Here is a 24,265-nt window from a genome sequence, read left to right as displayed (position 1 = left end):
GCTGTCTGAGTGCGCGCCTGATATCCACTAATGGTCATTACCCTTTACAGCAGCGCGATTTCTGTCAGCTTACTTCCTCCTCTCTGGGATCCATCGGTGTCGCCACTATACTAACAGCTGTCATGGAGCCTGAGATCTCTCAGCTCAGCTCCAACCACAAGTAAAATACTCATCATCCAGGTTTTTATGTGATTTATAGACACAGAAATATGATTCATATGTAATTTTGCTGATAGTTCACTATGCTAAATACTGATAAGAATATAACCAGACAGGTATAATTATGTTTAAGTTAACCAATATAATAATGTGAAAATACAGCAACCATTCTAAGGGCAGGCCTAACTGAAAGCCTGTGTAGAAACGGCCTTAAGAAATATGAGGGTGTGTGTGTGTGAGGAATGACGTGCCACAGCGGACGCTCTGATCTCTGAATGTCTGACTTTAAAAATGTATGATTTCATAAAATTTACCAGATGAATAAAGGGGAAGACATTGGGATGATTTCGAGGCAGTCAGGACTGGGCGAGCCCCCTCACCCACATCGGCTTCATCTGAACTCTGCGTTACGTACTGGGTAAGACTCATAGGATCAGAGGCTAGGACCTTTTTAACAGAGAGCTGAACCAGACTTCCTATAAAGGGATCGTGGGCCCTGCAGATCAACATTGCTATCGCACTAACCACTGTTGCTGCTGGAATTAAAGCCACAGGCTCCGTACTGGCTGGATGAATCATTTTCATCTACACAGCAATAATGAAGCATTTATTTCAGGGTGAATGACAAACTCTGGAAACGTGGCCAACACGCGCACGCAGCACAAATATGATGAAACTGTGTCAGTCACACTATGCTAAACCATCTGCCTATCACAGGACAGACACGTGGTGCAAAAAACCAGAAGGAAACACTTAAATAGACACTTAAATATCCAACACCATAATCATGCCTAATGTGTGTCTCGATTTTTTAAATGCTTATTTCAAATTAAATGAGCAATCAATCTAGAGGTTACTAGAAGTTAAGGGGGATCCGGCCAAAGGAAAATTCTTGACAGCAAAAGATGATTTGGAAAAAAGGCAGTCATCTCCACTCGTGAAGTTATGTCACACTAATATAGAAGATCACTGCTTCTATATTATCTCACTTCATCACTCAAGTCAACACAGTACCTTAAAGATATCCACACCCTCACGCTGGACCTTGAAGAGGAGTGCAATCATACTGATTAATAATGCAGGAAAATGCGGGGCGTCACTTGCAGGCGTGACGTCAACTTACCGATCTCATCTGCTGAGCTCCGGTGACGTGCTGCAGAACCTTTTCCAGCTCCTTCTCAATGCGTCCAGCCCAGTGAATCATTCTGCAAAAGTAAAGTTAAGACATTTTCAACATTATCATTTCAACATCATCACGAAAACTTTCATTTCTCTACCACTGCGTATAAGTGAGTGCATTTGCAAGACGGCGGCAGTGTGTGGCTCTCTTTCTGCTGGAAAACTGCCACACTCTGCCCCTTTTGGGATGCCTGTCTGGAAGTATCACTATCCTATCTCCAGTTAATGTCTGGGTTGGTCATCAGCATCTTCTCTCCCCATCACATCTTGCATGTATGTGTTCCGTCCAGGACCGGCAGCGTACGTGCCTGTCTACGCTCGGCTGGGATCAGTGGTTCTACAATAAAACTGCTCAGGTCTGACAGAAGTGCAGCCTAAGCAGGAGCTGATCTCCGTTAGACGGAGCCAAGTTTGGAATTAAGAGATCAAACGACTGGAGCTCATCACTGTATATCTCTCAGCAAGCAACAAATGACTTAATGGATGAAGATTTTTACCAGATCACTTTAGAGAAGCAGCAGGGGCCAACCTGCCAACCAAGATTCATGCTGAACAACTCATGTGAAAAGCCAAGAAGAAATTTTCACAGAAAAAAAGGAGAACAAAAAAAAAACCTATTATGAAAGCTCATCTTTCAGCAATCAGATGAATAAATTATGTCATGTGTTTGCTAGCCAACCGCTGATTCCATGCCAACCTTTTTCCTTTCAGCAGCCTGCAGATAGCTAATCACTAGCATCAACAACACAGCCGTTTGTCTTTTAATATGATGACGGAGACAAATGTCATCTTTAAATGTCAGATTTGCTCTGAAGACAAGAGGGGAGACAGATTTATTAAATTGCACAAATCTGCCAAGTAGTGACAGCGCCCGCCATAATCACCAAGCCAGAGCGGGCTTCATCAAGCGAGTAACAGCAGAGCAAACACGCCAGCGAGTGAGCAAGTTCCCTGTGTTTATAGGGACCGTGATTAAAGGAGAGCAAGAGGGCCTCTAAAAGGAGCAGAGAAGGGGGGGAAGCTGTGACTATAAAAAGGTCATTCAATATGAAATGAAAACAAGTTTACAGTGAGAACAGAGCTGAGCAGGACACAGTGATACTAACAGTGAGGGACAATACCTCTGTCCCCGAGCCAGGCAGACTTCTTACGCAACCTCTTTAGTCTGGATACTACACACAACATGATAGATAGATAGATAGATAGATAGATAGATAGATAGATAGATAGATAGATAGATAGATAGATAGATAGATAGATAGATAGATAGATAGATAGATAGATAGATAGATAGATAGATAGATAGATAGATAGATAGATAGGTCTTATATTACAGTTTGGCAGTAACTTAATATTTTCATTTACCTTTTCATTGTGTAATCTCTAACATTATTGTGTCTCATATTGTGATAAAAGTATCTATAGGTCATTTATACACGTGCACTGATGCACAAAGGCCTGGTTTCAGTCTAAGTTGAATACATTTAGCACTTAATATAACATCTGTGCCATATTTATATTCTGTGTGTGAACAGACTACACGACTTGCATCGCACCAGGTCAAATAAAGCTGGAATAACAATGTTTTAAAGCACAAAGCAAGAAGTTGGAGACTGCGTGGCAAAAAATATCTTGCAGTATGAAGTATGTTCATTCAATAGCAGCTGCAGAGATAGCAGGACGCTGTTGTTTGGTAAATTATATGCATTACTGTGGCCTAATGCTCAGTGAGTGCTCGGAGACCTTCTGCATTATGAAAGCTGTGATCTCTCTTTAATTGACAAAAGTTGTCATAATGCACTACATGAAAGCCGACTGGTGCTCTCTGGCTCTCTGTAGTCCAAAGCAGCAGTACAACTTTGCCATTTGCCTTCTTGTGTTTTGATTCGTCTTAGTTGTTTTATGATTTATGTTAGCCAAACATTATGGAAAAGCAGAAAGTGTGATGAAATGAGTTTGGATGGAAGACCTGTGTGAGTCAGACCCATACTGTCACTACGCTCATTCGGCCGCAATGGATCTCATCATTCAAAGTGCCACTCTCATCTATCTATTAGGGCAGAAGGTGGGCTATTTTTGTGTGTGGTCATATCATCTGGTGCAAAGTGCTGATGATATTTTGACTTTTAGATTCCAGTTATCAACTTTTTTTTTTTTTAAAATGAGGAAATAACTTCCCTGCAGCTACCTCTCAGTCTACCACAGACACCTACATACACACTAAATTATAAGCATAAACAACACTTCAGTGTAATATTTAGTACTATGCAGACCATACTGGTAGATGGCAAGCTGTAGAAAACGCACACTTTCTGGAGACTGCTGTGAAAACGAAGCGAGCATCCTTATACGTGCATTTCTTCAGCTAGACCTCGAACACGGAGAAGCTCTGACCCGTGCATGGGCGTGTTTGTGTGTCTGTGTGTGTCAGCAATATACATCAAATAAACTGCCACCATTGCTCCCAATACACTTCAATTAACTGTCAAATTCTGGCAAATACCACAGTGATGTGGGTGACCCAAAACCCAGTTTAGAAATCTCAAGAGATGACAGACTGCATATATAACCAGCCCTACAGAATATTTAGCTTCTCTTTATCTGCTTAAACAAGGACACTGGGAAAGTAAGAAATAATGACACAGTTTCTCTATTAAAAAGGAACAATAGTGTATAGTTAAAGAAAACGTAGTTTTGGAAAATAAACGTGTCTTTAAACGGGGGGAGATGGAAATTAGGGTTGCTTAAAAGTCATAATAAACTGAATTTCAGGGTTTTGTTTGCAAAGTAACTCGGGTGTAAGATAAATTAACTGCATCACTTACAGAGCTAAAACAATCAAATCAGTGATCCGGTAAATTGTAGTTTTAAGTCAATCCACAGTAGAATAAAAGATAACTGATTTATTTTTTTTTATTTTTTTTTTTGAAAGTCACCTTGGCCATCGAATTAACAGAGCCCCGGAGATTTTAAAGACATGATCTGGTTGATGCACCACACAGGAATCATTTCTGGGAGCCTGACTGACTAAACAGCACTTCGGGCTACACACAGTCTTCGCATCAGATCATCACGTCATGGTTATTATAAAGAGGGCGACATTTGGAACGATACTTCAGTGTGAGCCTAACTGTTGCACTCACGAGGGTTTATTGTTGCATAAAGAGGATTATCGGAACTCTGAAATACAATCTTAAGTGAAGTAATAGCCATTGAAAGAAAAAAAAAAATAGGGAAAAATATTTTTTGGGGGGTAAATTACTGACTTTCATTGAACAGTTGACGGTGCACAGGTGGTAAACTGTCGCGGTAAACATTTGGCTTCAGTCGCCTTTGCGCGTCCTTCAAGGTGAAATTATTATAATGTTCGCATAAGAGAAGGGAATGGGGGTATAAATGCTAAATATTCCCCCCAACAGATGTGCGCTGAATAATTCCAGAAATAGCTTTTTTTGTTGCTGTTGTTTTTTGTTTGTGTGTTTGTATTTTTGCTTTATTTTTTGTGCTCTCCTCACAGCTGGATGCTTTACTACTTTCTGCGCCCTGCGGTCACTTGTAATGCTGCCCTCAAGTGCGTCTAAATTTCGAGTGTGACGTTTCCACATTTAGAGTCTGAAACAAAATGAGCCATTAAAAGCAAAAACAAAACAAAAAAACACACCCTGAGGTGAGATAGATATGATTACTTTCACGGTGCGAGTGCTTTTAGAGACTTTGTAGAGGACTGCGTCTAAGCGGGATATTCTCCCTCCTGCACTGACAGCAAAACAACACTCGGACTATCTCTTTAATATTTTTGTATTTTTAACTATCGCTGGCACTGTGTTTTCTCCCCCCACCTCCTTTTTCTTTCGCCACATGTGCGTACTCCATGTTGACTGTCACTAGCGGAATAAGACTTTGGGCTTTAATGCCAGTGCCCACCAACACCACCACAACAACAACACAAGCCGTGTGAGAATGACACTCATAACGCAGCATCGGAGACGGAAGCTGCGTCTGCGTGTCAGCATCAGGGACAGCGGCTCATCTCGCACCAAGGTAAGCGCCGCTTCATGTGCAGGCTCGTCTGGGGCCACCTGTCCTAGTTCCGCACTCCGCACCCCCCCAGTTTATCCTCCCCACCAAAACCGTGCAGGGTACTTACGTGTAGTGCTGTGGGAAGAGGTGGGTCCCGGCTGTCGGCGTGGAGACGCATATGATAAGTACAGTTTGGATTGTCAAGAGGCAGAAGACACCGTACGACTGTGCGCAGATCGCCATTTTCCATTAAATATTCAAGAAACTGAGATAAATAAGAGAAGGACCGGAAGGACAGTCTCTCACAGCTGAGCTAAGAATAACCGAGCTCCGGAGAAAGTGTGTAGTGGGAGGTGATGGTTGGCGGAGGCTTCTGGACACTTCAGCCCGGCAGTGAAATCTCAATCAGAGACGCACACGAAGAATTGGCAGCTGAAGACACGGGAGATCAGGATCAGGAAGATGCTCTGCCGCGGCTGCCGATGTGCCTGGCTGCCTATTTGCGCGCTCGCTTTCCTCCCTCCCTCTCCGTCGCCGCGCACATTTGCTCCTTTTCTCTCCCAACGTCTCCAATGTAACAACCATACAAGGTGAAGCTGGTCGCTGTGCCGCTTCAATTTTCCCATTGTGACTTTCAAAATAAAACAATGTGACGCCTTTAGGCCAGTATCCAACAGAAAAGAGACCAAAAACCTGCCAAAAGTGTTTTTTTAAATCAGAAAATACCCGAAATTCAGCGGTCTTACATCATATGAGCATTTTTTGACCACATATGATGCGCTTTTTTCACCAACTTCGAAAATTAGCTGCTTTTTTAAAGGAAGCTCTCTGGCTAGATTTAAGCTTTAGAGTTGTAGGATTTTATTTTTGTAAGCCTGGTAGCTCAACTTCCTGTAATCGCCTCGTCCATCTGTGACACTTGACTCAGCTGTTGGCACTGGCGGCCCTTCCTCCATTCAAACAACCTACTTCTGTGCAACAGACGGGGGCGCGCATCAGGCCACCTCCTCCTCCTCCTCCTCATGTCCAGTTCATACTCTTATGTTTTCACCAGACTCGAGATTATGATCAGAAACCAAGGTGTCATTTGGGGTAATTGGAAGCATAATACCAGAGGGCCATGTTATATTAACTAGAGTATAAACAGTCAGCAGCAGTGGCCTTGGGGCTGCTTCCCAAACTATATTTGTTCTACTCATTAAGACCTCTCGTCCAGTGGATGAACATTTAAATGGATGCAAGGAAAATTAGCCACCTAGATACCTAGCAATAGTGTTTCATGCTCTCACCGGCTATTTGGAACGAGGGGCTTTGAATTTACAGAAAGGCAGGGTCTGGCTCCTTGTTTCTCATAAATAGCAACCTCCCATTATCATAAGCTATTTAATAGGTCATATTTGAGTGGAGCAACTTTTCCTCTGGACATATAAGTCAGATAGCGTTCATTTTAAAGGTAAACAAGGAGGAGAGATGCACAGAAACCTCAGAGTAAATGTAATTCAGCATGAAGTTCCCCCCTGGAGAAGTGACTATCTCCTTCTATCAGCTGTGTGCGTGTGTGTGCTTGTGTCTTTGTATGTGTGCACACATGCACACCTGTACCTGCTTTTTTACCTTTTCCTGCACTGCTCTGTTCTCTGATCTTCCTGTTTCCATAACTGGAGGGCACATTTGCACCTAAACAAAACCCATATTTCAGATACATTCATACAATATATAGAAACGGTATAGTTTCTGACTTAAGGTGTGCCACTTCATATTTATTCTCATTACTGCGATCAAGCAACACTATAAAATCCCAGAGTTTAGGGATTAAGGTGCTCAGGGCTTCGGGTTTGGGTTTTTTTCCTGATTTTTCTAGTTGTCTGCCAGTCAAAAGTGCAGGCTCGGGACACTCGGTCCCCTTCGGCTGCTCCTGGGGGAGCCATGCATCTCTCAGCTCATTTGCTGGGCACAGAGAGACAGTCGTTCTTGTAGCTGTGTTGTCCTTGGCTCAGTCATTCGGCAGGGGACACACAGGTGCTCTGCTACAGAAAGCCGCACAGCAGTCGGCAGGGTTGCTGCACAGCATTTCTGTCTCTTCCCTGACAGAGAAGACGGGGCTGTTTTGGTAGAAAGGACACACTGCGGGGCATGGACCTCAGCAGGAGGGGGAAAAACCCACCTGATGGCAGGGATGAAGAGCTACAGCAGCAGCAGTCCTCTGCTCATGTACATAGTTGTCACGGATCATTCAGTCAGAACAAACATCTGTTTCTCAGGAAATGAGGAAACAAATACACTTCTATAGTTCCCAGAGCTATAGTTTTTTTTAATCATATTGAACATCTCCCTCTCATTCAAACAAATGTGTAGCAGAGAGGCAGGAAACGGTCATGTTTTGATACATTACTATTCCCCACGCTGGGAAAAATAACCTTAATTGATGGCTACTCTCACACATTAATTTACACCATTATACTCCCCATCGTCGCATTAATAATAACAGCAACCAGATACCGGTAGGTTGGCTGACTCACACTAAACGTTTGTGCTGACTCACTGACACCCCTGGTTCAATCCGTCCACTCAAACATACATTAGGCCAACGTATCTCAATTCACCTGACTCAAAGGGCCAGGACATGGAAAAATTAACTAATTTTAAATGAGCGAACAGTTTTTAGATTTCTCTCAATAAAAGAGCTGTCCAGAGCTGGACTTTTTTTTTAATCTATGCAAATAAAATAACAGTGTGTACACATACCTTTGGGGACCAAAATAACACTGGCAACCAATTTAAGTAACACTGCGTGTTGGCTGGGTCATATTCAACAATGTCACACCTTAAATGCAAATGTAATTTAATTCACCCGTACTTGCAGTGGCGTTCGTGGGCAGAAGAGAGGAAGATAAAAGAGGTGATTGTCACCCTGGGGCCTTGGATCTCATTGACCACGCTGCAACGCTTATAGAGAATCCACTCTTTATTATAGCTGATCGATCAGGCCAGCTAAGGGATCTGCTCAGTGAAAACACACAGATCAATGGCCTCAAGCTTTGCTGAGCCTTCAGAGGGTGAGAAAAGTAGACAAGAGGCGGGGCTCCGCTACATAGGGTGTCTCCCATTGGCCGTGCGTTTTGGTCTGAAGTGATTGACCTGCCAATCTGTTATTGATCCTTGTGAGTGTTGCAAAAGGAGGCAGGATTCGTAGCTGTGTATTGGACTCCAGCTTCCTTTCTGAGGAGTGCTCTCCTAGACAGAGGCCAAGTAGGTTAGAGTAAAATTAATCACTCCTTGTTTCCCTGTCTGCAGGCCTCAGGGGAAGTCACCAGTAAAGGCACGCTCCACACATCCAGACAAGTACACACACATACACACAGAGATGCACTGGTCTCTTATCTCACTTTTCCTCCACCTTATCCATCGTTCTCTCTCCCTTAACCTCCTCCTCCGTCTCTTTCTGTGGCCTCTGTGCTGACGTTCTGGTGGGCTGGACAGAAAATGTGAGGCTTCACCCTCTGTAAAACCGACTCTAGTCAGCATGCTGAATGCTAAGATTTTATTTTTCTGATTAGACAATGACTGTGCATCGCATTCAGTGCAGATGATAGAGTCAGTTGCCCTTGAGAGAGAGCCCCAAGGCTCTCAGAAAACTTCAATGATCCTCTCAAGTGTTTCCTGTAAAAAAAAAAACAGCATGATATACTGTCACTCATTTGCCACATGCTCTCTTTGAGAGTATTTTTTTAACCATAGCAGAGAAAAGGCACTGCGCCCTTGTCTTCCACGGGGATGTACTGAAAAGATCAGCAAAGTGATTCCAGTAATCAAGGTTATTTTCCCTTTGTGTCTCTTTTACTTCGCTCCCTGCTCACCTCACAGCTTATCCCCCTATTTAGTTTTATCCACTAAGAAGATCAGGAAAAAACCTCCAAACAAGACATTTATTTTACATAAATATTTATATAGCCCACCATGCCATATTATTTGCTTGGCTCTATAACACAGTGTTTTCCTACACGACCTAACCGCTTTGTGAAAAAATCAATAAGGGAAATCCCTGATTCAGGCCCCAGTGCTCTGTATACCTTACTGTAAAATACAAACATACCCAGAGACGATGGGCTCCAAAGCACTCTGGGACTTTCGTGCTCAAATGTCAGAGCGTTTCATCCTGATGATGATGACTCACTCCCCTCGTTCTTAGTCTGCATGAAAGAACAACAGCGCCAATTAATGACCCAACCTCAACACGTGCAACAGTACAGTAAACAAACCCTATATTAAATTCTACAGCAGGGCACACAAACAGCGCTGCAATATTACAAGTAGAGATGTATTTGCAAGAAATATGAGCATTTAAAAGCTACATTTTATTTTATCTCCCCCGGAGAATCTTTCCCTGCCTCACCCACATAGGCAAGTGGTCGCATGTGAAAACAGAGCAAGACTCAGCACTCATTGACATGCTCTACTAGAGGCCTAATGGCCCCTGGGTAATGGCCTCTTTGGTCTTCAGGAAATCCTCCCTCATGCATACATCAAAGCTGGGATTGAGAAGGATAGAGAGTGAAAATAGAGGGGAGGAAAGAGACATCAGTGCCACACAGGGAGAGGAGATGAAGAAACACACGAAAGGAAGTGCTGTAGTTCTGGTTTATGACATTCATAGAAAGGTCAGTCCAGTATATTTTAGACTTGCGGTTCGTGTCAGCGTAGTACACCAGGGCTATAGCAGCACTGTTTGAAGACAGTTTGCCTTTGGTATTGACTGAATGTTGCTGCAGACTGCTCAGATTTGTATTCTTATTTAGCTATTTTTAGCTATCTTGATTTAGACCATAACCTTGTATGACTATTTACATATACTATAATTAGCATTTGACATCTTTGGGTTCTATGTCTGAAGAAAAAAAAAACTTTTTACAGTCAAAATCAGCCTTATAGTCACTTCCATTTGGCCACTGTAAGTCTGTTGCCCAAACAAATAGCCAAATACTAAAATAGTCAAAAGACAAAATTGAATTATTGTAACCATAAAATAATCAGATTTTTGAGCAAAACTGCTAAAAAATTTGCTGCTTGCAGCTTCTGAAAGTATAAGCATTTTATGCTATTTGTCATACGTTTCAATATACCAGATATTATTCTGATCTTTTACTGTCAGAAAATACAAATCATACATTGGCTTTATTTAGAATTACACAATAGTCTGACTGATTCAGTATCATTCTGACAAAATAATTGATTGCTTTAAAAAGTGCCAAAAACCCCGTATTGATAGTGACAGTCATAAGTTGCAGTATATCATTTATGATCCAATATTAGATCTCCTTATCCTCAATCCACCATTATTCTCTTTTCTTTCAATCTCCATCACTCTTCAGTCTCCTTTTTAAAAACTCGTTTTGCTGACATACAACATCCCAGAGTTGACAGCCAGCTGCTATAACACGAGACCTGTAGCCCGTCGTGGCACAACACCCCCTGCCCCTCCCTCTCACTGTCCATGAGCCATCTGCTTACTCTGCATATTGCAGATCTGTCAATGCTGCCTAATTATAATGCACAGAAAAGTGCTCATCGTGACCCTGGCTGTGTTTGCAAAAGTTTTGCCTTGTTCCATATGGTACGAACACAGAAGGCACCTGTCTGTATGTGGCTACGTACCCATCTAAATGTGGTCTCTATCCTGTGCGTTCATATAGCAGAGCAGTGTCAGCTCACATTCAGAGAAAGCTCTGACTTCTACATGTCCTACGTTGTGAAGTGGAGCATGTGATTTTTGCCTCTTCGCAACAATTTTCAACTCATCTCCCAGTTCTGTCTTCTGGTGAAACTCAGAAACCCTCCATTCAAATGCTTCTAAAGTTTAATCTATTTTAAAAATCAGATGAAATGTGTTGAGTTTATGTTAAAAAAAAAAAAAAAAAAACTCAAGCAGGAACCACTACAATCTGCTCTACGGTGGGATGCCCACATCAAATGGGCCTTCAATATGTTGGCAGTGACTGAAGTGCTAGGTGTTGCCATACAGAGCACATTAAACAGTGTCAGTACTAAAGAGGCAAAACTAACAGGCCTGTGGTGCCTTTGGTGGTTTGATAAGGCAAGCGGGTGGTCCTGTCTGAACGTGGTCTACCCCTCTTCTCTTGTCACTGTGGAGTGAGAAGTGCATAGTCGCTTGCCCGCCCTGCCGTCACATTAAAGCGCATCTTAATTGGCATTAAAACTGGTGATAAGAGCTTAATGAAGGAATTAATAGATAACACACATTCTGGAGCTTATTCGCCATAGTCACACTGACAGACACAAACACACACAGCTGTACTCAAACGGGCAGATTTTACAACCCAAGACAGAGCGAGTGAGGATTCATGGGGAAATAGGTGGCCTGCAGCGAGAGGCAGTACCAAGACTGAAAGCCTGTAATACATCACATCACCATGCATGACAACAGCTAACCTTCACAGGTTTTACAGCTGGAGCATTGGTTTGAATGGAAAAAGCATGTGCTGCAATCACTCTAGGCTTTTAAGAGGATTCATGGCATGCTTGTTAGTCGGGTCAGAACTGTTTTGGTTATTCACCTATTAACAGATACGCATCTATTAGAAGTGCAATTTAAACTGATTAATACAACATACAACAGCATTTCATAGACAGAGCAGGTCTGCAGTGCCCAGTATACCAAAATATGCAACTAAAGCACATGCAAAGCACAATAATTACATCGATGAATCTATTATCTGCAGATAACTTACTTGTTGTTAGTTCTACTGAATGGTTTAGGTTAACCTATAAGTGGCTTACTTTCACATTCATGCAAACCCGCAATACACAGTAATTTCAATTAGTTTCTACATGAACATGCAGATTTTGCAGTTTTCACCTCGTTACAGGTCAACTTACCTTTTAAAAATGTTTCAAATGAAACTTAATTCTGAGTAAGTACCAAAGTCTGGGGCTTAAAAGTGAAACCAAAAGCTGCAGTTCCCCAAATGGCCACTTGAGGCTGGCTCCAATCCCTTGGAGTAGTCTCCATCCAGCACTGAAAAATGAAATCAACACATGAGGTCAGGGGTGGCGAATTAATCTCAAGGGACCATATAAGAAACTGAAACTGTTATGGAAGGCCACACCAATAAGAGGAACTCAGTTCTGCATAAAATTAATTTTATTTCTTTATAAACTGGTACTGGTTAGAGTACCAGTTTATAGTAGTACTGGTTCGTACAAGTGCATAAAAGTTAGACTCAATATCTGAGTTAGAAATGCAAAGAACAGCAGATATGTGATTATGACTGAGGAAGGATCTGTATCTTGATTTGGTGAACTTCATCAATGAGAAAGTTTGTTCACACATGAAGGTCGATCCAAGGAGAACCAACATCTTCATTGCAAGCAACTAAGTGAGTAATAATGTTGCTCTCCAGTTAGTTTGAAAGAATCTGTCATTTTCCCGTGTAAGCCTTCACCAGGCTGTACATTTAATTTAGTTTATTCCTCAGTGGTAGCCTACGTCACCATTTTCAGTCTAAAGAACCTCCAAAATTGCAACAACCTACCTGCAATTCACTGCTAACTGTTTTAGTTACAACATAAACAATATAGTTAATTTTTGGCACTGACTTATACAACACCTCCTGGTGTATCCATTTCAGTTCTGGATTTATTTCAGTCCCCTATCTTGCATCTGTTTCAACAATCCCAAAATTTTCCCTGTCAGAGTTGGACAGCCATTGGTTGTAACATCTGCCAGTTTGTTCCATTTCAGTCCCAGCTTATCCAAGCATGCACTTACCTCCGTGAACAAATCACTCCATGCCTAGTCCCTTTTATTGAATGCTTTGCTGCCAGCTCCTCCATAATCTCAAACACTTTCATTATCCCACGTACAAAGATGAGTAACTGGGCTGTATTGCAGAGATCACAGTCCTCATCCAAAGCCAAAGAGAAAAAGTCAAGATTGTCTGCTTTGTTTTTCAGCTGAAGCTCCATATTTCCCGCGGTGTCCTCCATCCGTCTTGTTACGAATTGCCTGGAGAGGTGCACTTTCTCAAATGTTTCTTTGTCTTTTTCTCAGGGCATATTAGCGTGACAGACCCTCCACCCTCCACCAAACATCCATCCATCCATCCATCTTCATCCGCTTATCCGAGGTCGGGTCGCGGGGGTAGCAGCCTAAGCAAAGAGGTCCAGACCTCCCTCTCCCCAGCCACCTCCTCCAGCTTGTCCGGGGGAATACCAAGGCGTTCCCAGGCCAGCCGAGAGATATAATCTCTCCAGCGTGTCCTGGGTCTGCCCTGGGGCCTCCTCCCGGTGGGACATGCCTGGAACACCTCGCCCAGGAGGCGCCCAGGGGGCATCCTTGCCAGATGCCCGAACCACCTCAGCTGGCTCCTTTCGATGTGGAGCAGCAGCTGCTCTACTCTAAGCCCCTCCCGGATGGCCGAACTTCTCACCCTATCTCTAAGGGAGAGGCCAGCCACCCTTCGGAGGAAGCTCATTTCCGCCGCTTGTATCCGCGATCTCGTTCTTTCGGTCACTACCCACAGCTCGTGGCCATAGGTGAGGGTAGGGACGTAGATCGACCGGTAAATTGAGAGCTTCGCTTTTACACTCAGCTCCCTCTTCACCACGACTGACCGGTGCAGCGTCCGCATTACTGCAGCCGCAGCCCCAATCCGTCTGTCGATCTCCAGCTCCCTTCTCCCATCACTCGCGAACAAGACCCCGAGATACTTGAACTCCTCCACTTGGGGCAGGAACTCATCCCCGACCCGGAGTGGGCACTCCACCCTTTTCCGGCTGAGAACCATGGCCTCAGATTTGGAGGTGCTGATCCTCATTCCCGCTGCGTTACACTCGGCTGCGAACCGCTCCAGTGCGAGCTGGAGGCCCTCACCCGATGAAGCCAACAGAACCACATCATCCGCAAAAATCAGAGATGAGATTCTGAGGCCACCAAAGCGAAAGCCCTCCGCCACTTGGCTGCGCCTAGAAATCCTGTCCATAAAAATTATGAACAGAACCGGAGACAAAGGGCAGCCTTGGCGGAGCCCATCACCCACCGGGAACGAGTCCGACTTATTGCCGGCAATGCGAACCAAGCTCTTGCAACGGTTGTATAGGGATTGAATGGCCCGTAGCAATGGGCCAGACACCCCATACTCGCGCAACACCTCCCACAGGACGCCCCGAGGGACACGGTCGAATGCCTTCTCCAGGTCCACAAAACACATGTAGACTGGTTGGGCAAACTCCCATGCACCCTCAAGTATCCTCGAGAGGACAAAGAGCTGGTCCAGTGTTCCGCGACCAGGACGAAAACCGCATTGTTCCTCCTGTATCCGAGGTTCGACTAGCGGACGAACCCTCCTCTCCAGCACCCTGGCATAGACTTTCCCGGGGAGGCTGAGGAGTGTGATCCCCCTGTAGTTGGAACACACCCTCCGGTCCCCCTTCTTGAAGATGGGGACCACCACCCCGGTCTGCCAGTCCACAGGTACTGCCCCTGATCTCCACGCAACATTGCAGAGACGTGTCAACCAAGACAGCCCTACAACGTCCAGAGCCTTCAGGAACTCGGGGCGGACCTCATCGACACCAGGGGCTCTGCCACCAAGGAGTTGTTTAACTGCCTCAGTGACCTCGCCCCCGGAAATCGGTGGGTCACACCCCTCATCCCCAGACTCTGCTTCCTCCCCGGAAGACGTGTCAGTGGGATTAAGGAGGTCCTCGAAGTATTCCTTCCACCGCCCGACAATTTTCTCAGTCGACGTCAACAGCGCTCCGCCAGCACTATACACAGTGCAGGTAGAGCACCGCTTTCCCCTCCTGAGACGCCTGACGGTTTGCCAGAATCTCTTCGAGGCAGTCCGAAAGTCTTTTTCCATGGCCTCTCCGAACTCCTCCCACACCCGAGTTTTTGCTTCAGCCACTGCCCGAGCCGCATTCCGCTTGGCCTGTCGATACCTGTCGGCTGCCTCCGGAGTCCCACAGGCTAACCAAGCCCGATAGGCCTCCTTCTTCAGCCTGGTGGCTCCCTTCACCTCTGGTGTCCACCATTTGGTTCGGGGATTACCACCACGGCAGGCACCAACCACCTTGCGGCCGCAGCTCAATGCAGCAGCTTCGGCAATGGAGACGCTGAACATGGTCCATTCGGACTCAATGTCCCCAGTCTCCCTCGGAATGCTGTTGAAGCTCTGCCGGAGGTGTGCGTTGAAGATCTCGCGGACTGGGGCCTCTGCTAGACGTTCCCAGCACACCCTCACTACGCGTTTAGGTGCACCAGGTCTGTCCAGCGTCCTCCCCCGCCACCTGATCCAACTCACCACCAGGTGGTGATCAGTTGACAGCTCAGCCCCTCTCTTTACCCGAGTGTCCAGAACATATGGTCGCAGGTCTGGTGATACGATTACAAAATCGATCATCGACCTACGGCCTAGAGCATCCTGGTGCCACGTGCACTTATGGACACTCTTATGTTCGAACAGGGTGTTCGTTATGGCCAAACTGTGATTAGCACAGAAGTCCAATAACAAAGCACCGCTCGGGTTCAGATCAGGGAGGCCGTTCCTCCCAATCACGCCCCTCCAGGTCTCGCTGTCGTTACCCACGTGAGCATTGAAGTCTCCCAGCAGGACAACAGAGTCTCCAGGTGGAGCACCTTCCAGCACCCCCCCCAGGGACTCTAAGAAGGCTGGGTACTCCGAACTGCCACTCGGCGCATAAGCGCAGATGACAGTCAGGACCCGTTCCCCGACCCTAAGGCGCAGGGAACAAACCCTCTCGTCCACCGGGAAAAACCCCAACGTACCGGCAGCAAGCTGAGGGGATATAAGAATACCCACCCCAGCCCGCCGCCTCTCACCAGGGGCAACTCCAGACTGAGACAGAGTCCAGCCCCTCTCCAGGAGACTGGTTCCAGAGCCCAGACAATGCGTAGAGGTGAGCCCAACTATATCTAGCCGGTACCTCTCAACCTCACGCACCAACTCAGGCTCCTTCCCCACCAGAGAGGTGACATTCCATGTCCCTATTGCCAGTCTTGGCAGCCGGGGGTCGGTCCGCCAGGGCCTCCGCTCCTGGCCGCCACCCGGCTCACAATGCACCCGACCCCTATGGCGCCTCCTGCGGGTGGTGGGCCTGCGGGAGGATGGGCCCATGTCTCCTCTTCGGGCTGTGCCCAGCCGGGCCCCATGGACTAAGGCCCGGCCACCAGACGCTCGCCCTCGGGCACCCTCCCCGGGCCTGGCTCCAGGGCGGGGCCCCGGTAACCCTATCCCGGGCAGGGTAAACTGTTCCCTCGATATTCTTTTCATGGGGGTCTTCTGAATCGCTCTTTGTCTGGTCCCTCACCCAGGACCAGTTTGCCATGGGAGACCCTACCAGGGGGCAAAAGCCCCCAGACAACATAGCCCCTGGGATCCCTGGGACACACAAACCCCTCCACCACGATAAGGTAGCGATTCAAGGAGGGGCCTCCACCAAACACTCTTTGATAAACACCCCATTAGACTTACTGTTTTTTGTGATTTTGTGAGAAATCACAAAGCTGGTCTTGACTGCTCCATCCCTTGAAAAAAAAAAAGGTTCAAATGTACATGATCTGCATCAGTCAGATTCCTGTATTTCTCTGCATGTTTGGTCTCATACTGATGATTCAAATTGTAACCCTTAAAAACATCGGCTTTCCAGAAACTGAGCACACACGTTTACCTCTGACTTCAGTAAATCAATACTTAGAAGTAAATGTCTTGTTAAAAACTCAACATTCTCCATTTTCTTTTTTTTGATGTGACCTAATATCTTCTAGGGATGACAAACGAACTTTCTCATAAATGCATTTCAAGTGAAACTGCATCCTTGAACACAAACCCATATGTGTAGATTTTAATTTGAAAACCAAAAAAACAGCAGTTCCATTTGTAATAAAAGCTACAAAGTCATATTGTGATTTCACACAAATCACACAAAATAGAAAGCCATTTGGGGAGTAAACTTCATGGTATACTTATTTGCATTCGAATCCTAATTTCCCATGGACATTGGGCAGGTCAGGGACAACCAAAGGTCCCAGAGCATTCTCATTCCCAATGCGTAACATCTCATAGTAACGTGAAAGGTACCCTTCTGCATCCTTATGAGACGCACCACATTTGCATTCGAATCCAATAGAATGCCGCTTGTGGCAGTAAGATATGCTCCAGCCATCAGTTCCGGCCCAAACCTTAACCATAACCTTTACCCTGTCAGATAGTGTTTTCCAAAGCGATTCATGATCACAATATAAAACATATTTACATTCATTCCAACCGGCTCTCAAGCCTCCGAAAGCGTAACATACTGACAATTTGTCACATAGCGTCGGTATGTTACGTGCGGGATGAGAATGTGTTTGAAGGTCCAGATGTGCCCAACTCTCATTTGTAGCTGACTTCAAAAAGGAGTCAATCCCTATGTTAAAAAGACCAGTATTATAGCGTTAATGGTGTCTTCACAGCCTGGTACAAAGATAGTTTCCCCCCTTGTAACAACTCTGTGTTGTGATTCCTCCACCTCCATGATTGAGTTAGAGGTGTGGCCTGCCGATTGACAAATATCCTGACAAAGATTGCTGTGGCTGGAGTCTGCTAGTCTGCTACTACTTTGAATCAATAACCTAGAGTGCTTAACAGTTTGTGTGCTCTTGGCGCATTTTGGATGGCTTATTGCTTATATAAGTTTGTAACCAAGCTAACTAGCTTTGTAAGGTCACTGTTGGCTTCAAAATACCAAAATTAACACTCAAGTCCACAGCTAGCGAATGATGCCACAATATGTTCTTCTTTTATATAGTTATTGGTCCGTCCTCACAGAGTTACTGTTGAAATACCCAACAAGACGTTGCTTTTTTCTCTATAGCTAATTTGCCCTTTTGTGACATCTACAGGTATAAATCTTTTGATGACTCATGGATTTGTATTAATACTTTTCAATTTGGGACGTGACCACTTTGAATGATAGGTGGATACTCACAGAGTCTGCTAGGTGACTAATTCGACCGCTCTATCATGATTGTGGTGTTGGTGCCTTCAGGAGCATTTTAATGCCATTATCAGACAAATAATATGACTTGCGTGTGGTTAATGGGTTGCACATAGCCCCTGTGGTTAATTGCACCAACAGCCAATTCAAGAAGTCTGTGCTCAGTTTTTCAATGCATGCAATTCCTGAATTACATATAATTATTATATGTGAACACTATCATAATAGCCAACAAACCAATGGGCAACATCAAAGCGTCATCCCCCTTTTATATATAAAGTACATGCTTATCTTGGACTTGGACTTGATTTAATTATATTTAAATCATTTATGACATAATTGATTTAGAAATTAGGTAGTTAAAGTAGAAAAATGCTATTTTCCTTTCCTAACAGTAAATAAAGCACAAATATGCGTATTACATTTACAGTAATACAAAACATAAAAGGCAGCAGAAACTCAAGCCAGTGAATGTATGTTTGTGCTGACTGATTAACTGATAATGGAAATTCTGTTAATTAATTTTCCAACTAAATTTTGAAGTTCTAATGTTAACAGCACTCTGCTGCTGGAGAACAATCCTATCTGAGAAAATCCTTGAACAGTTCACGCTTAATTAATCAGCAAGCTTCTCCCTAGAAGTAAGGGCTATCGACCTAGAAGTGGCTTATGCTTCTATGAATTTTACCATAATTCCTGCTCCAATAGTGCATGCTGCATTTCCTTTATTCATTGCTTTCCGTCGTCCAGAAGGCACCTATTGCCCTCAGCAAAACACAACACAGAAATTCAAAACACTACTAGAGCAAATAGGCAAACCCTTCTGTATTTGCTGAAACTGCTTCTGAGTACCTGACAGATCTAGAAGTTTAACTCTCCCCTCATTAGAGCTAATGGATTGCTGATATGCTCACTTTTTTATTTGGACCCGGGCTTAGAAAACTGCTGCATAAATCTTTATCATTACCAGCGTTATTACTGCATTTCTTCCAGCATGTAGGGATAATCAGCATCACACCAATGTTTTCTAAATTCAATAATATGAAATGAAAATTGGAGCGCATTAATATATTTGCACAAATGATTGTTATTTTTGCTCAGACGCGCAGGTGTATATTTGTTTGTGTGAGTATGTGTATCCCTCCTCCTGAGCCTCAGATTTGGGCTATTTTCCCAGAAATGTGTTAGACAGACAGAGGGAGGCAGATGCATTCCTGTCCTCCCAGAGGAGACTGCGACACATGTGGAGAGTGGCTAGGCTGGTCATATTAAACACACCATGTGCACCCTGCATGTGACCGTGCGTGTGCATGTGTGTGTGTGTGTGGCCTAAAAACAAGCATGGAGTGAGACATCTAGTGGCAACTGCACAGTACTTCACCAATATTCCAGTGTGACTTGTAAAGAGAAGCAAAAACTGCATTTGTGTGTGCTTTTATGGCAGGAAAAAGTCACTATAATTAGTGTTTACTCTGTGTTACAGTATGCTGTGTGTGTTTATCAGATTGTGGCTATTGCTCCAATGATAGCATCTTTCCTGCTGTCATAACAATAGAGTCTGCAGCTGATGGTAATGTATCATCTGTCAAGCTATCAGTGCTGGGACATAGTCCATTGGTCCCACAAGGCTGCAGACATGATTCAGCACAGTTTTTAAGGCGGGTGTCTCATTTCATTCTTCGAGTTTTTTCTGCACTGCCGTGTTGTTGTCTTTCGAGGCCCTCTATAGAATATTGTATTAACCTTGCACTGACAAGCGCTGATTATTTGCACGGGGGGATATTCAGGATCTATGAGCAGCATGGTAAAGCTTATCTCAATTCATCTAATGGCTCGGTAATCAAGACATCTGCACATGAGTAAACAGGCCTCGCACTCCCTGCATGGTTATTAGCAGTAAATCATCAGGCTTTTACGTTTTGGATCGACATCAAATTCCAGTTTGCTCCAGCACCGCTGCAAGGACCAACAATTTAATAAACCAACTCTGATCGCATGTTGTTGTACAACACAGCTGTAGACGAACAGAAAGAAACTGTGAGACTGAGAAAAGTCTCATTGGTAAATACATGTAATCAACCCCCAAACCTGCAGCTAAACGTGTTTTTAACACGGGTCCCTGCAAACACACACATGTGCATGGGCAACAAGGTTACAGCAGAGATAAACAGGTTTTATGATGCATGCTGCCTGTTTGAGCCTCTTCACGAATCTCCAGCCTCTTTGTTACTACTAAGCTGGAAGGCGGGACCTGCCAGTGGAGTAGCAGACAGGAGATTAAGACCTGAATCAAAAAGCAGATTAATGGATTGTATTTGTGTATGTGTGTGCATGCCTGTGTGGGCGGCTGGGTTAGTGGTTATTTTGAGGCGGGGGGATTTGTGTATGTGTTTGCTTTTAACCCTCTACGGATCATCTAATTGGGCAAATATGTCTATTTAAATAGTACATGGACTTTGGCCTGTTGCAGTCTTTATCACCGTTAAATACCACACACAAGCGACCACTTTGCAAGTCAAACACACTTCCAAAATGTCACTTTAAAGCTTTGTAAGCATATGCAGAATAATCCCCAGTTTGCGACAGGCTGTGATCCAGTAGATAGTTTCAATCGTTGCAAAACAAACGATGTGAAAGCTTGTTGAGGGTGCTAACATCTCATTCCCGAGCATGGGTCTCCCGTGTGCTTCAATCCTCCCTCCGCACTCTGAATTTGTGTGCCGACACCATCGTATCTCAGGCCAGCCTCTGTAATCAGCCCCCAAGTGATCAACAGAGATAACATCGAGGAAAGCTCACTCCGCAGGACGGCACTAACAACAAGTTTGCCACTGAAATTGGGTGATGGAGCATAAACATCACCCAGTTTCGCACCTTGAATTCAAATCCCTTCTTGGATGTTCTGATAATTCAGTTCAACTCCATTGAACAAGAATAATGATTGTGGCAAAGTGCTTATCAAGACCTCCCATGTGTGGGCCACCTGAAGCCTGTGCGGAGCCGCAATGAACCTAAAGACTCCAGCCCCACCAGTATCCTAAAATCTGCCCTCAAAGCTGATTGTGCACATAATTATGATGATTGTATAATAAGGCACAGTTTGACCTCACAGTGAAATGTGTGGTTTGTCGCAGCTATGATCTAATTTTTAAACTTCATTAATTATAATTTACTGGCCAAAATATAGTAATTGCTCAAGTGTCATAACATGGCTGCCCTTCAGCTGCAGAAGTAAACACACCCAGCAAAATACACCCTTATTAGAAAGGGAAATGTGTCAGCAGCTGCCAGGACAAAGACAGAAGTGTGAAGTTGAACCAGGAAATCCTTATGTTTGTTTTTCTCTCCCAAATGAAGGTTAGCTTACCTTAGGGTTTATTTAAAGCCTGTCTTATATAGTGTGTCTACCTGGGTTGAAGCAAGCATGCAATAATTTAATGGCACTGGAAACTACTGAAACCATAAAGATGAATCAGCATTGCATTTGACTGGTCTAAACAAACCTGAGCATTATAACATTAACGCCAGTAGAATCTTTCTGTTGTAACTGTTATTAGACCAAGTAAGCTGTCAACATAGTGTGAATAAGGGTGGGAAAGAGCCCTGTCTGTGTACTGCAGTTGTCTACCACAAACTACATCCTCCAAACTCCAAAGTCTGAAATGAGTTGCCATCCTTTTAAATCAGAGAGTATAAGTTGCTGTTGTTGGAGTGGAAAGTGAAGAGTGGAAGTGATGAGAAGTAACGGTGAGTTGTGTTATTAGCTACGCTTGTCAAATGCTTGTTAATACATCTACTCAGCTAATCACATGGTAGCAACTCATTTAGGCCCGTAGACATGTTCAAAACAACCTGTTGAAGTTCAGGTTGAGCATGAAAAGCAAGGTTTTGGTGGTGTAATGGTGTTCCCCTTAGTACGAGCTGAGCATCATTTAACCTCCTAGGACCTGGCGTCCACATATGTTGACATTACATTTTGGGTTATTTAGACCAAAATACTCAATTTTGCTCTACAAGGGCCTGATATCCACTGACGAGGACATTATACTGCTACTGTTCTATCGAAATTTGAAACGAATATTCTCATATGTGGCTCTCATTTTTCTTAGAAACAAAAATTAGGTAAAAAAAAAAAATCTGGTAATTCTTTGTTTTTACATTCATTAGGTCCCAATCAGCCCAAATATCAAAGAGAAATAAAAAATGCATGCCGTGGAAGAGTTCGAGTCTTAGGAGGTTAACACCACAGTCTACCTGAGTATTGTTCCTTAACATGTCCATCCCTTTAGGAACTCATTCTACCCACCTTCTCGTTACTTTTTCCCACAAGTTAATGCACCATGTCACAAAGCTCAAATTATCTCCGACTAGTTTCTTGCACCTGACGCTGAGTTCACTGGCCTCCTCAGTCATCAGATCTCAATCCAACAGAGCCCCTGTGGGATGTGTTGAAAAACTGGACTCTGAACCTAATCATCAGGTCGTGCAGTCGTTTTTTGGCATTTATAATGCCGTAATCCAACAAATAATAGAATTAGGTGACCAGTTCATCCACATAATCAATAGGATACAACAAAATAACTAATTAAGCCTGCGAACATTAACTGATAACTTTTGGATTTCACCCTCTCATCCCAATAATGCCATTTTTGCCTGCCAACTGCTATGTTTCGCTAAAGCCACAGCTTAAAAATGGCCTCTACAAACCATTCTGTGTCGTCACAGTGGCTACCTCCATCTTTTATATAGTCTATGGGTACAACCGTAAAATAAATCTTCTTGTAAATTCTATAAAAGCTGTCCCTGTGAGTGAAGGTTGGGACTCATGAATTCACTCTTAAGCTTTTTATGTGGCACCAGAGTAGATACTGGAGTCGATCCAGTGCCACTCTTAATTGTGAAGCTCTTCGTCTCTGTTTCCAAGCTTCTGCTTCTGTGTCTGATTTTATTCATCGGCTGTAGATCACTGTGAATAACAGGAATATTTGTACTACTGTCAGACTTTGCTGATAGATGAACAGGATGTGCAGACTGACTGCAGCTGACTGGGCTGAAGATAAAGCAGCAGGATTTATATATAACAGGATGAGGATTTAGAAATTAACCAGCTTGTTTTGAAACGGGTTGTCATTTTTAGAGGAGATGGAGCATTGATTGGAAAGAAGGCGATGGCAAGTGAATTGATTATTTTAAAAATCTTTGCCAGACAGGAAAAGCAGGTCACCGGTTTAAACTTGCATATTTCACATTGAGTATATTGAAACAGAGATGTCTACATCTGCATACACACACGTGCACGTGTTTGCACGTGCTTGCCCAGAAATCAAGCTAAAACGAAGAGACAGTCATATGTTTTCAATCGGCTTTGTCCTTGACTTGTCCCAGGAAGCGGGAGGAGATTTTCCCCTATTTGTTACTCTAGAGACACCAACTGGCTGTGACTATAGCAGAATCTAAAACAGTAAATAGGGAGGTAATGGGCTTTGAGCCTACTGTCATCTCCAGTCTAGCTCCGGCTATCACCCAGGATATTAGCAGATAAATCTGAATGGCTTCCATCTGAGGCAGTGCACAATGGTTATTGATCAGACAACCCTGTGCAGAGTTGAGGGGGAGAGAAGCAGAGTTTATTAATTAGGGATTGACAGCCAATTCGGTCTCCTTATTCACAGATAGACAGCTCTGGAATCCTGATGAGCTGTGCCCTCTATGCATTTGTCAGCAGCGAGCTCCACGCCGCCTCCAAACACAATGACACAAGAATGCGCAGGGGGAATTGAACCGATGACCCTGCTCGCTGCTCACGCGGTGTAAACCTGGGTACAATGAGAGATCAGCGGTTTAATCAGGTGTAAAATGACCAGGCAACCACCTGCTCAGTTGTTCATTT

At 44.2% G+C, this 24,265-nt stretch overlaps 1 protein-coding gene across 3 annotated transcripts in view; it reads right to left on the bottom strand.

Moving 5' to 3' along the window:
- The window catches only part of cacna2d2a (calcium channel, voltage-dependent, alpha 2/delta subunit 2a), a 178,077-nt gene extending 172,162 nt beyond the window's left edge, over window positions 1–5,915 (bottom strand). For all 3 annotated transcript variants that reach the window (XM_004548657.4, XM_012918484.4, XM_076884120.1), the window contains exons 1-2: window positions 5,486–5,915; window positions 1,283–1,364 (exon numbers count right to left, since the gene is read on the bottom strand). In XM_004548657.4, coding sequence (XP_004548714.3) covers window positions 1,283–1,364; window positions 5,486–5,601 — 198 coding nt within the window. In that variant the 5' untranslated portion in view covers window positions 5,602–5,915. The remainder of the gene's footprint in view (window positions 1–1,282; window positions 1,365–5,485) is intronic.
- Between the last annotated feature and the right edge of the window lie 18,350 nt (window positions 5,916–24,265).

This window comes from Maylandia zebra, linkage group LG5, assembly GCF_041146795.1.
Source record: "Maylandia zebra isolate NMK-2024a linkage group LG5, Mzebra_GT3a, whole genome shotgun sequence".
NCBI lineage: Eukaryota > Metazoa > Chordata > Actinopteri > Cichliformes > Cichlidae > Maylandia > Maylandia zebra.
The sequence above is the reverse complement of the archived record's forward strand: the minus strand, read 5'-3'. Positions and strand labels throughout refer to the sequence as shown.